This window comes from Artemia franciscana, unplaced genomic scaffold (genome assembly GCF_032884065.1).
Source record: "Artemia franciscana unplaced genomic scaffold, ASM3288406v1 PGA_scaffold_1180, whole genome shotgun sequence".
Taxonomy (NCBI): Eukaryota; Metazoa; Arthropoda; class Branchiopoda; order Anostraca; family Artemiidae; genus Artemia; species Artemia franciscana.
The window spans coordinates 1,626,340-1,639,864 of NW_027062618.1; the positions used below are offsets into that span (position 1 = coordinate 1,626,340).

General features: G+C 35.0%; 1 protein-coding gene across 1 annotated transcript in view; it reads right to left on the reverse strand.

Moving 5' to 3' along the window:
• Positions 1 to 51: 51 nt before the first annotated feature.
• The window catches only part of LOC136041245 (mediator of RNA polymerase II transcription subunit 30-like), a 49,668-nt gene continuing 36,194 nt past the window's right edge, over positions 52 to 13,525 (reverse strand). Inside the window, exons 4-5 of the mRNA XM_065725853.1 lie at positions 12,675 to 12,773; positions 52 to 198 (exon numbers count right to left, since the gene is read on the reverse strand). Coding sequence (XP_065581925.1) covers positions 100 to 198; positions 12,675 to 12,773 — 198 coding nt within the window. The 3' untranslated portion in view covers positions 52 to 99. The remainder of the gene's footprint in view (positions 199 to 12,674; positions 12,774 to 13,525) is intronic.

A 13,525-nucleotide genomic window follows, 5' to 3' on the forward strand; every position in this document is an offset into this window, starting at 1 on the left:
AAAAAAACCTTAAGGGCAAAGGCTAATCAACGGGTTGATCTAAAAACAACATGACGAAATTTAGTTTATTTTTTAAAAAGTAACAAGAATGAAATGAATTTATTTACGTGCTGCAGCAAGCATACTGTTGATTTCCCAAATCACATTGCGTGTATAGTCAATAATCTCCTTTAAGTGTTGGTTCTTAATCACAATTTGCTGAAAAAAAAGATATGCTTAAAAGGATATAGATGCAATTTGATTCGATATATATATATATATATATTCATATAAGCATAATATATATATATATATATATATATATATATATATATATATATATATATATATATATATATATTATATATATATATACCACACCTAACCACTGCTGTGATAGATATTATCACAGCTAGCCTTTTTAGGTTTTCATATTCTTAATAGATGAAAAGCTTGTGCAAAACTTCAAAATTAAACCTGAGTTTTTTAAGATTATTGTTCACAAAGAACATTGTGTTGGCGCATTATATCAAGTATCTACCATCGAAATTTAACAATGGAAGAGACGACTAGTACACCGGCAGGTGCTAAGCTTATTCTCCCGGGAAAATTCCCACCCTGGTGGAAAATTCCCCCAAATAAAAAACTGAGCAGCCACAGAGAAAGTATGGCAAATAAAAATAATGAGAAAAAGAAGAAATTTTGGAATATTCAAAAATTTCAAATATAATTCAGAATAAGCGATGTGGAATATTTTATAGTGTCTAATTTTCATTTTTATTATAGTTCCTTTCCCGTGCTTCTGGGGGTTGGGTTATCATAGCAGGGTAAAACCAAGTTTTTAAGATTATTATTCACAAAGAACATTGTATTGGTACGTTATATTAAGTATCTACCTTTTGAAATTTGACAATGGAAGAGAGGTCTAGTACACCAACAGGTGCTAAGCTTATTCTGCCCGGAAAATTCCCACCCCGGTAGAAAATTAACCAAACATACAAAATTGAGTAGCCACAAAGAAAGTATGACAAATAAAAATTATGAGGAAAAGAAGGAATTTTGGAATATTCAAAAATTTCAAATATAATTCAGAATAAGCGATGTGGAATATCTTATAGTGTCTAATTTTCATTTTTATTATAGTTCCTTTCCCGTGCTTCTGGGGGTTGGGTTATCATAGCAGGGTAAAACCAAGTTTTTAAGATTATTATTCACAAAGAACATTGTATTGGTACGTTATATTAAGTATCTACCTTTTGAAATTTGACAATGGAAGAGAGGTCTAGTACACCAACAGGTGCTAAGCTTATTCTGCCCGGAAAATTCCCACCCCGGTAGAAAATTAACCAAACATACAAAATTGAGTAGCCACAAAGAAAGTATGACAAATAAAAATTATGAGGAAAAGAAGGAATTTTGGAATATTCAAAAATTTCAAATATAATTCAGAATAAGCGATGTGGAATATCTTATAGTGTCTAATTTTCATTTTTATTATAGTTCCTTTCCCGTGCTTCTGGGGGTTGGGTTATCATAGCAGGGTAAAACCAAGTTTTTAAGATTATTATTCACAAAGAACATTGTATTGGTACGTTATATTAAGTATCTACCTTTTGAAATTTGACAATGGAAGAGAGGTCTAGTACACCAACAGGTGCTAAGCTTATTCTGCCCGGAAAATTCCCACCCCGGTAGAAAATTAACCATACATACAAAATTGAGTAGCCACAAAGAAAGTATGACAAATAAAAATTATGAGGAAAAGAAGGAATTTTGGAATATTCAAAAATTTCAAATATAATTCAGAATAAGCGATGTGGAATATCTTATAGTGTCTAATTTTCATTTTTATTATAGTTCCTTTCCCGTGCTTCTGGGGGTTGGGTTATCATAGCAGGGTAAAACCAAGTTTTTAAGATTATTATTCACAAAGAACATTGTATTGGTACGTTATATTAAGTATCTACCTTTTGAAATTTGACAATGGAAGAGAGGTCTAGTACACCAACAGGTGCTAAGCTTATTCTGCCCGGAAAATTCCCACCCCGGTAGAAAATTAACCAAACATACAAAATTGAGTAGCCACAAAGAAAGTATGACAAATAAAAATTATGAGGAAAAGAAGGAATTTTGGAATATTCAAAAATTTCAAATATAATTCAGAATAAGCGATGTGGAATATCTTATAGTGTCTAATTTTCATTTTTATTATAGTTCCTTTCCCATGCTTCTGGGGGTTGGGTTATCATAGCAGGGTAAAACCAAGTTTTTAAGATTATTATTCACAAAGAACATTGTATTGGTACGTTATATTAAGTATCTACCTTTTGAAATTTGACAATGGAAGAGAGGTCTAGTACACCAACAGGTGCTAAGCTTATTCTGCCCGGAAAATTCCCACCCCGGTAGAAAATTAACCAAACATACAAAATTGAGTAGCCACAAAGAAAGTATGACAAATAAAAATTATGAGGAAAAGAAGGAATTTTGGAATATTCCAAAATTTCAAATACAATTCAGAATAAGCGGTGTAGAATGTCTTAGTGTTTAATTTGCTTTTTTATTGTAGTTCTTTTTCCGTGTTTCTGGGGGTTGAGTTATCATAGCAGGGTAAGGCAAACTTTAACATTGGGGCTGTCGGGATGATACCAACCCCCAAAGTAGACATTAAACATTTCGAAGCTTTGAACAAAATAGATATCACAAAATCTACCATCGAAATTTGACAAAGGAAGAAAGGACTAGTACACCAGCAGGTGCTAAGCTTATTCCCCCCAAAAAATTCCCAGCCCCGTGGAAAATTCCTCCCAAATTTAAAATTGAACAACCACAGAGAAAGTATAATAGATAAAAATAATGAGGAAAAGCTGGAATTTTGGAGCATTCCAAAATTCCACATTTAATTCAGAATATGTGATTTAGAATGTCTTATAGTGTCCAACTTGCTTTTTTATTGTAATTCTTTTCCCATGTTTGTGGAGTTGAGGTATCATAGCAGAGTATTGCAAACTTTAACATTGGGGCTGTCGGGGTGATACCAACCCCCAAGGCAGACATTATACATTTCGAAGCTTTGAACAAAATAGATATTGCAAAATTTAATTCAATATCATAGAGATTAGAGGAGGGCTGGATAAAAGAAAAAGAACGAAGAGGAGGGCTAATTGTCCTCTAGTAGTATTTGCCTTAAAAAAAGACAAAATAACTTAAAATTTTCAGTCGGATGATTCCCCTTCCAAGTTTCGTTAAATAGCCCTCTTACTTGAAGTGTGTGGGAAAAAAGTTTTTGGCACTTTTCTGGCCCTTTTTAGGGTACATTTTGAGGGGAAACATTTTTTTTTTTCCACATTGGGGTTTCGTTAGCCAAAAGTTTGACATAAGTTTCAGGCCCATCGGGAAAATTCGACGCTTTTTTTTAGCTCCCTTTGTTAGAGGAGAGACAAATTTCAAAATTTTCTCATTTTCCGATCGAATTAGCATCCTCCAAAGTTTCTACGACCACAAAGGAGGGTTGAGGAGCATGCATCCCCCTCCTAAAGTTCTGCTCGTTTTAGAGTTTAATGCTACTCTTTATTTTCATAATGAAGGCGTAGACCAAAAATATTCCCGGAAATAAAGAGGTATTAAATAATAATTCTAACTCCCTCTCCCTTTCCTAAAACTAATTCTGTATTTATCTGAAGGCTCAATGAAAGTTAGGATTTTTCTGCATTAAAATGAACTCTGGGCATCTGCTGCCATCCTCCCGAGTTGCCTAGAAAATGATTCACAACCTTTCCTTCAATTTCTAAGTTCTACTGTCGTGAAAGGCTCTACTGTATATTGAAGTAATCGTTAGCTTAAAACTGGCCCCTCTCCAGTCAACTATTTTGCGTCTCAGGCTATTTAATTTTTCTTTTTTTTCATAGCTATGAGACTCAACTTAATTTTTCATCCCAGCAAAAGTCAATTGTTCATGTGAATTGTGACAATCTAATGTAAATACTTGGTTCGGTCAAAGAGTCAATTAATTTTATTCCTAAATACAAGAGAAATTCCTAACGCAGCGGCAATTCAAAGTTACCCAATAAATCACTCAATTAGATTCATAAATGAATAGCATAAAATAAGCACATAACACCATTCCCCACAATGGCTCCGTGGCGAGTAAAAGAATGGAGGGGCATATTTTACTTAGAATCAAACCCAAAACGAAAAAGAGAGTCAAGGATTGGAAAAAAAAATTTAGTGACAAACGGTGCAGAATAAAAAGAATTTAACAAGACTTGACAGGCTCCAGCCAAACCTGGATATACTCACGCCAGGAAAAAATTGAAACAGCCACCAACTTCTTTTTTTCAGAGGTGTCTGAAGAGTTTTGGAGGTACTGTCGACAGCGAGGGCATTTCTACTCTGTGTTGTTGAATACTGGTCCATCAAAGCTGCTCAGGGACGTGTTCTAGAGGTCTTTGACCACCGTTGCCTACTTACAATTTTACGCTTCCGCATATCAGATCAGACTTCGAACGATGATATCCACCGACATTATTTTAACGTCGACAAAATCTTAAGCGTCATCAGACTCTACTGACTTGGGAACGTTTTGCGTCGCACAAATGAACGGCTCAATCAACAGATACTTTTCATTGAATTCTTTTCAACATGGCGCAAAAGAAAAGGAGAACAATGAAAAAATAGGCGGTCGCTCGTTAGGCAAGATCTGGAGCCTGTTGGAGGTTTCCGTGCATTGGGCCATAAATGGGACAAGCTATAGCTAAAGTTCACCGAAGAATTGGCACGAGATCGACCCTCATAAGAGAACATCATTCAGAAGCTTTGTCCAGATGCCGGGTGACGGGGAAATGCTTGGTCCTGCTACAAGTACAAGTAAGTAAGTATTCGACCATAAATGGGACAAGTGATGGCTTAAGTTCACCGAAAAATTGGCACAAGACCGACCCTCATGAGAGAACATCATTCAGAAGCTTTGTTCAGGTGACGGGGAAATGCTTGGTCCTGGTACAAGTACAAGTAAGTAAGTATTTGGCCATAAATGGGACAGGCGATGGCTAAAGTTCGCCGAAAAAATTGGCACAAGATCGACCCTCATGAAAAAACATCATTCAGAAGCTTTGTCCAGATGCCGAGTGAGGAGGAAATACTTTGTCCTGCTACAAGCACAAGTAAGTAAGTATTCGGCCATAAATGGGACAAGCGACGGCTAAAGTCAACCGAAGAATTGGCACAAGACCAACTCTCAAGAGAGAGCATCATTCAGAAGCTTTATTCAGATGCCGGGTGAGGGGGAAATGCTTGGTCCTGCTTCAAGTACAAGTAAGTACCAAACACCTTCAAACCGCTTTAGGCAAGATATTTGAAGCAATGCGACGTACAATGAGACATGTGACAGCAGGAGATTGAAATCTGACATTATGGACACATAAGAAGAATTTTAATATGATCTTGTGCTACGATGATCATAATAAAATTGATTAGACACTGAGGGAGGAATACTAAGAGACCTAGGCTATAAGACGAACCATATTATTATTATTAATTTAATAATAGCGAAAAAATGAAAAAAAGACTGGGAATTGGAGAAACCAGAAAAAAAAATATAGCTCATCATAACTTGTTAAAAATCATACTAGTCTACGAATGATTAGGTTAAATGACATTCGCTCCGAATTTTGAAGGATGTCTGTGGATGTGAGATTAATACGGTCATTACCAACAGATAAACATCTTTGAAAAAGGATATTTTAGAATGAAAAGGACAATCGAAGAGTTAATAGACCGTATTCTTCATCATAATAGTCACACTTCCCTTACATAAGACGGTTAAATTTTAAACCAAATATATTTAAATGAAATACCATACACGGCTTCATTAAAATACTGAAAACCAAAAAGCTGTGTTCACTGACATTAGGGATGGGCGAGTCAAGCTTCGAAAGCACTCAAATCAATATCCATAACAGAGCGAACCCTCATTGAATTTGAAGGGTTAAAACCGAAATTAAGGGGCAAGATTGGCGTGAAAATCCAGTTACAACCCGCTACAGAACCCATTTCAAGCGTTCATTCGTCCCATGCTGAAGGCTAGTCCAAGGAAATGCTCCTACCCCATCACAACCCATTCAAATCTTCAGTTTTTAGAGATCTTCAAATGTTGGAAAAATAATCGAAATTAGAGATATTAATCAAAATCAAACAAAAATTAGAATAAAATTTGTCCTACTACCACTACTACTAGCAACTCCTTCTAGAGCTCAGCCAACCACGACCAACATAGCTAAGCACGTCCCTTCTCTATCCTGAACTATTCAAAATACCTCTTTACCCTTTCCCAAGAAGTTCTAATTCACTTTAAATCATACAACCTCTTCCCAACTCATTTGGGGTGACCAGATTTTCGTTTGGCCTTAGATGAATGACCAAAAAAGACGTTCTTTGGCAATTTTTTGTCCTTTCTCCGCAAAACAGGAAATAATATATAAAGGAAATTACAGAGATGTTACTTAAAGGTTGATATTATCACTCCTACTAGCCGTCTCTTTTGTAGATTAAAAAAAAAAAAAAAAAATTAACTGCAAGTAAGGAGCGACATTAAAACTTAAAACGAACAAAAATTACTCCGTATATGAAAGAGGTTGTGCCCTCTGCAACCCCTCGCTCTTTACGCTAAAGTTTTTTTTCATTGTGACAGAGTCAAACTTTAGCGTAAAGAGCGAGGTGTTGCGGAGGGGACAACCTCTTTTATATACGAAGTAATTTCTGTTCGTTTTAAGCTTTAATGTCACTCCTTACTTGCAATTAAAAAAACTTGTTTTTTTTTTATTTAATTTCTGAACGTTTTTGAATTAATGCATGTTTTGGCTCCCCGCACATCAATAATGAAAACGAAATTTGCATATTAATCTTTTTTTTGATAAATGGCTTTCTCGTAGTTTTGATCGGATGATTCTGGTAAAAAAAGGGGCGGGGGAGGAGGCCTAGCTACCCTCCAATTTTTGGTTATTTAAAAATACAACTAGATTTTTTTTTTACGAATGTTTTTTTTAGCAATAAACATACGTACCTTACGAATTAACTTACGTAACGAACTTCTATATTTGTGTATTTTTATTACGTATATGAGAGGGTTTTCCCCCTCGTCAATACGTCGCTCTTTACACTAAAGCTTGAATTTTATCCCAAATCTTTAAGAATGACCCCTGAATCACAAAGGCCGTAGAATAAATAGTTCAAATTACTAAAAATACTTTAGGGTAAAGAGCAAGGTATTGTGGAGGAGACGAACCCCCTTATATACGTAATATTTTATGTTCGTTTTAAGTTTTAATGCTACTCATTACTTCCAGGTGATTTTTTTTTCTCATTGTTTTTTTTTAAATAATGCTAGAAAATCCTGTGCACCCTTCATGGACATTTTCTTCCTTTATGATAAATTCCTCCATGGAAAGATCTTCCCACGTAATCCCCTCCCCCGACCCACTCCCACCCTAAAGCGAAAAAGCCCCCCGAAAACGTCTGTACACTTCATAATAACCATTACTATATGTAAACAATGGTCAAAGTTTGTAACTTGCAGCACCTCCCACATGAACTATGGGGGATTAAGTCGTCCCCAAAGACATATTTATTAGGTTTTAGACTAAGTTGAACAGAACGGTTGAACAGATCTCCAAAATTTGATCTCGTGACTTTGGGGAAAAATGTGCGTGGGAAGGGGCCTAGGTGCCCTCCAGTTTTTTTGGTCACTTAAAAAAGGCACTTGAACTTTTAGTTTCCGTTAGAATGAGCCCTCTTGCAACATTCTAGGACCACTGGGTCGATATGATCACCTCTGGGAAAAAGAAAAAAACAACAAACAAACAAATAAACACGCATCCGTGATCTGTCTTCTGGCAAAAAATACAAAATTCCACAATTTTTGTAGATAGGAGCTTGAAACTTTTACAGTAGGGTTCTGTGATACGCTGAATCTGATAGTGTGATTTTTATTAAGATTATATGACTTTCATGAAGTATGTCCCCCTATTTTATGAAATAAGGTAAATTTTCTCAGGCATGTAACTTTTGATGAGTAAGTCTAATCTTGATGAAACTTATATATTTAAAATCAGCATTAACATGTGATTCTTTTGATGTAACTATTGGTATTAAAATTTCGTCTTTTAGAGTTTTGGATACTACTGAGCCGGGTCGCTCCTTACTACAGTTAGTTACCACGAACTGTTTGATAAAGAGGAGATATAGCGGATTTCAACAGTAAAAGGAAATAATGTTTAGACCATATTATTGCTGGATCTTTAGCCAGAGATTCCAACACTAGAAGCTTGAGGATTTAAGAGGAAATTTCTTCGCTGAAGAATATAATTTAAGAATATAAGAATATAATTAATTAATTAATTAATTAATTAATTAATTAATGTAATTAAGAATATAATTGCAAATCTTCGCATGCCAAAACACACCATGAGTTTTTCTATTAGTTCTAGCTAGCAACTTTATAACCGTGTAGAGGTGAATACAGGTTGCTGGATGGGGGGGGGAGTAGAAGTGACTAAAAAGTAGTTTTCTCTTAGCAGCCCAACCCACGGCAATATGTTTTCACTATAAGGAAGAGCTTAACGAGTGTCTGAGGATCTAGGTTCAAAGCCAAGATGAGTGACATCCATATCGTTTTAAACCTGTAACTAGAAACACTCAGCCATACCAATTTCAACTAAGAAAGACAGAGAGGAAAGAAATTAATGTCGATTTGGGATGTGATTGCACTAGTTGGATTGCAATTTATAGACAATAGCAGCAGTTTCCCTTGTAAACTATATCAAAGAGTGTGTGGAAACAGATAAAAGAATAATCTTTGGGACGTCAACAAGACTTAGGAGAGCTTATAATTTAGTGGCATGGGTGGCTTGCCATTTATAGGAAAATTAATTTAAGAAAATTTTTCCACACAACAAGTTATTGAAAGAAAAGTAAAGAGCTCCATTAAACCAAAAATAAGCAGAAATAAAGTCAAATAATCTTCCAAGCGTAAAACTACCGCAGAGCACCATCAATAAACAAATGAAACCCAAAACAACAGAAATTACAATAAATAACCGAGTCAAACTCAAAAAGAGCAGAAACTAACACGAGTAGGGCTAACATCCCCCATACTTTCTCTTGACCAGAACATAATTTGTATTAACTAAAAAAAAAACATTTTAAGTGTTTTCACTTTTTTTAAATTTAACAGATCAAAAATTATTAAGACTTTAAGGAATAAATATCAGAATACGCAAATTAAACTGATAATGCACATTCATTATTTTTTTGTTTGTAAAGTGCAAATCATGTTTTGGTTTTGAGAAGGCATTGCCCTCGCCATGGCGGCTATGGGTGTGGGGAGGGGGGGGGGGGGTATTGTCAACCTGCCATTTGACCTTTGGATTATTTCGAACAAAATAGCTGTTGGACGCGTTTGACTATGGCTAATTTGAAAGGACAAAATTTCGGGAAAATAGGGAGTGAGGGGGGGGGGGCTGCTTGCCTTCCGACCGCTTTTGACTTAAAAAGGGGCACTAGAATTTTTGATTTCCAATTTAATGAGCCCTCTCTAAAGTTTATACAGCCACACCTTCCATATCAAGTAGACCCCGAAGCCGCACCGAAATAAAAATTGGCGGCGGTGGATACAATTACGCCGCTGGCGGTGCGGCGCCAGCGACACCTAAATTTTTTGCCGGCGCGCCACCAAAAATTTTCGGCGGCGCGCTGTCAATTGATCGGTGTTTGTTCTATTTTTAGATTTTTTTTGCTACTTTTAAAAAGTTTTGGAAACTTAATTGGTATCAGTTTTTATCGGAATTTGGTCCGCAATTCATTTTTCTTTAATGCAAATGATCGGCGGCGAGACCTTAAACTGTCTGATAATTGAATGAATCGGACAAAATAGGTAATTCAAAATTTAATTCAAAAGAAGCTCTAAAACTTGAATTAAACAATTTACTTGCACCATAAATCCAAGGCTAATCTATGACACATCAATAGAATCTGATGTATATATCCTACTTTATGCCCAATTTCCTGGTCTTGACACCTGCATTCCACTTCTTTGACTACCCTACCCCTCAACCCCTCACTCTCTACACTACAGAAGCTATTACTTCTCATTGCTTCAAGATTGAATCCCCTCACTTAAGAGTGATAAAATAAAAGTTTTAAAGATAAATATTTTAATCATCTCCTTTGAGAATGAAAGAGCTTATTTTTTTCTCCTTCCCATCTCAGCAATTAAGGTAGTGTGGCCGTGGAGGTACTTGAACATGACGGGTAACCATATCAAACGATCGAAGTTTTATTTTAGCGTATAAGATTTAATATTTGATTTTTTTTTTCTTCCCCCTTTTTAAATAGTCAATTTTCACAAAGTTAGCAGGTCGTTTTTTAAGAGCAGTTCTTTCCCAGGTGTAAGAAGGAAAAGAAGCAACATTTTGTAAAGAAAAGCTTTAATAAAAAAAAAGAGTCAATGTCTTATAAAGAAAAGCATTCTTATAATTATATTCTTAAATGTATTATCAATAAATTATTAAAGTTTAATTCTGGCTATAATTTTCGGAATTTAATTTGAATTAAATTTTAAATTCTCTATTTTTTAAATTCTTAGGCAGTTTAAGGAGCCAGAATTAGAAATTCAAAATACTAAGCTAGAAATGCATTAAATTAAAAAAATGTAACTACAGGTCACTAGTTTTCAAACGAAGCTTTATGCTTAAAGGGCTACTAGTAACAGTTGGAATTATAGCACCATCTGTCTTTCATTTTCGGGACCCCTTTTCTACGAAACCAATTGAAGAACAAGAAAAGACTTTTTATATTAACTCATGCAAAGTTAAAATTGGAGTTGTATTCATCTGTTTGTTTTTTTTTTTTTTTGTTCTTGTTCTGTTTTATTTTTTCTTGTTGTGTTATTCACTGATAATTAATAATATATTATTAGTCTTAATTCTGGCTGTAAATTTCGGAAGTTAATTTGAATTAATTGCCTATTTTGTCATTTCTCAGGCAGTTTAAGAAGCCAAAAATAGAAATTCAAAACACTTAGATAGAAATAAACTTTAGCACTTTGCTTTAAAACTTTGATAAGCTTGCAGTCATCATGTATAAAAATAAGGTTGTTTACATAGTTTGGAGCCAACATAGAACGCATAGCACCATCAATTAGCCCTGTACCACAGAAAACCCTTTCTGCTGCGGCACTTGTTACCGGCAATGATATAACTTTTCTGGCCAAAGCTGCAATCCATGACAGTTGAATAGAATATATTTTTCAGAAGAGGATGGTTGGATTGATTGCATCAACTAGGACAGGATCTTTTGATCTGCTAGGATGGGCTGCCAAGGCCAGATATACATCGACTTTATACCAAATCACATGACCATTTTAATCGTATTCTGCATCATCGATCTCACACATTTATCTGATCAATCAGCCTCCTTTTTTATGTATAATCATGGGGAGATTTAGAGTTTCTGCTCTTCTGAGAGAATCCACTAGCATATTCACACAACTGACTGGGGTAGCTGATCCACTGATAGCCCCAGAGTTTACAACCTCCTCTTCAAGCTTTTCGAAGGCCCTCTCCTCTATGTACAAAATAATTTCTACTGCACTAAAATGCTCACCACAAGCTGAAGTAAAGGGACCTGGAGTGTTGGTTGGACAAATTCTGTTCACAGGAGAAGTGATACATTAGTCTCTAGCACTAGAGCAATAACTATTTTGAAGAAGAATTCCCTTCTTGTCAATGAACCATCAAGAAGGTTCAGATGCTCATCAGTTTCATTTATCTTGCATGTTCCGAAGTCCAAAAGTGCAGTTGTCACCATGAGACGGGAAGTCAAACTTGTTTCTCATCTTTTCTTTCAGAAGCAAAATACAGCTACTACCATTTGCAACTGATTGGTTCGGTTGATAATTCTATAGAGAAAAAGCATAGAAAACATGTTCTAGTTCTTACGACAACTACAGCTTGCCAAATGGGCTGGATGTAAGGGCAATAACTATTGAATGAATTTGTACAAATTTCTACTGCACTAAACAGAGTTTTCGCGAGGGTTTGGAGCAACTTATCATATGGTGCCATAGATTCGATTGTGTGGCACTTTTTAGCCAAACTTTTAGTGCAGTAGAAATTCTTAGTAGAAATAATTTCTACTGCACTAAAATGCTCACCACAAGCTGAAGTGAAGAGACCTAGCGTTGATTGGACAAATTCTGCTCACAGGAGATGTCTCTGGCACTAGAATCTCAGCCATTTTGAACAAGAATGCTCATCAGTTTCATTTATCTTGAATGTTTCAAAGTAAAAAAAAAAAAAATATTGTTTTAAAAGACAATACGGGTTATTTATTACTTACACAGAGACTTCAACTTTAAATGATATAAATATACAGACTAGGCCTGTTTCAATATCATATCAATTACCCAGTTCTTTTTGAAATTTTTTACTTTTTTAGAGACACTTTTAATGCTTTCTCTAGTCACTACGCTACGTTTGGCGCTAGTAGTTTCCAATTCCCACCTTTCCATCTTAAATCACGGAGAACCCGATTCTTATCAGTTACCCATACTCTTTGATTCTGCCTATAAGTCAACTTTTCTAACTGTAATGTAACTACCACAAACTTGAACATTCTGCAAATACTTCAATCTTATTTACCTCTAAAAGTTCTCTTCGCTCTTCATTAGCAGCTCTGTATGCATCTGAGTCTTTGTAATTTTGAAACTCATTTTCTACACCTTTCATAGGTATCCAAGACTAGAATGAGAAGGAAATAAGAAAAATCAAAATTGAAATACAAACAGGAAATTCCTAATTAAATTTAGTAATCAAAACTACCATGACAGTAACATTTTAAGTGTGAACAAAATAAACTGCATGAATGCTCTTCTAAAAATACTATATGATGTTATAGTTTAAAATGTTGTATATAGTATTAAATGTTGTATTATAGTTTATTAGAGTTTGTTATATTGTATTATAGTTTAAATGTTGATGTTGTAGTTTAAAAAGAAACTACATGAATGCTCTTCTAACAATACTATATGATGTTATTGAGGTCACCCATCAAGATTATTATGTCTCAAAATTTCATGATTTCGGCTTTGATTAATTGTCTTTTATCTAGACAATTTGAACTACATAGGGGCCAATGGGCAGTAAGAATAGTTTCAAATGAGTCATGATCAGAAAATGAACATGTTTCACAGGTATAGTCAAAACGTCTTGGGGCTAATAACATCAAAATTGTCCTAGATGATTCATAAAGCATAATCTACTTTTAATAAAATTGGCCTTTCGCTTAATATTGCTAAACATGAGTATCTTAATTTCAATGTTTCTTTCTCTTATAAACCTCTAAGTTCTCAAAATTGATTTTCCCCTAATGTTCATTCTTTTCACTGGATTGGTATTACCCTTAAAAACATCCAAACACTTAAGGAGAGTGCTTTGCACGACACTAAGGTGAAAATTCAGAAAAAAATAATCATGCTAAGAGCACTTTTCTC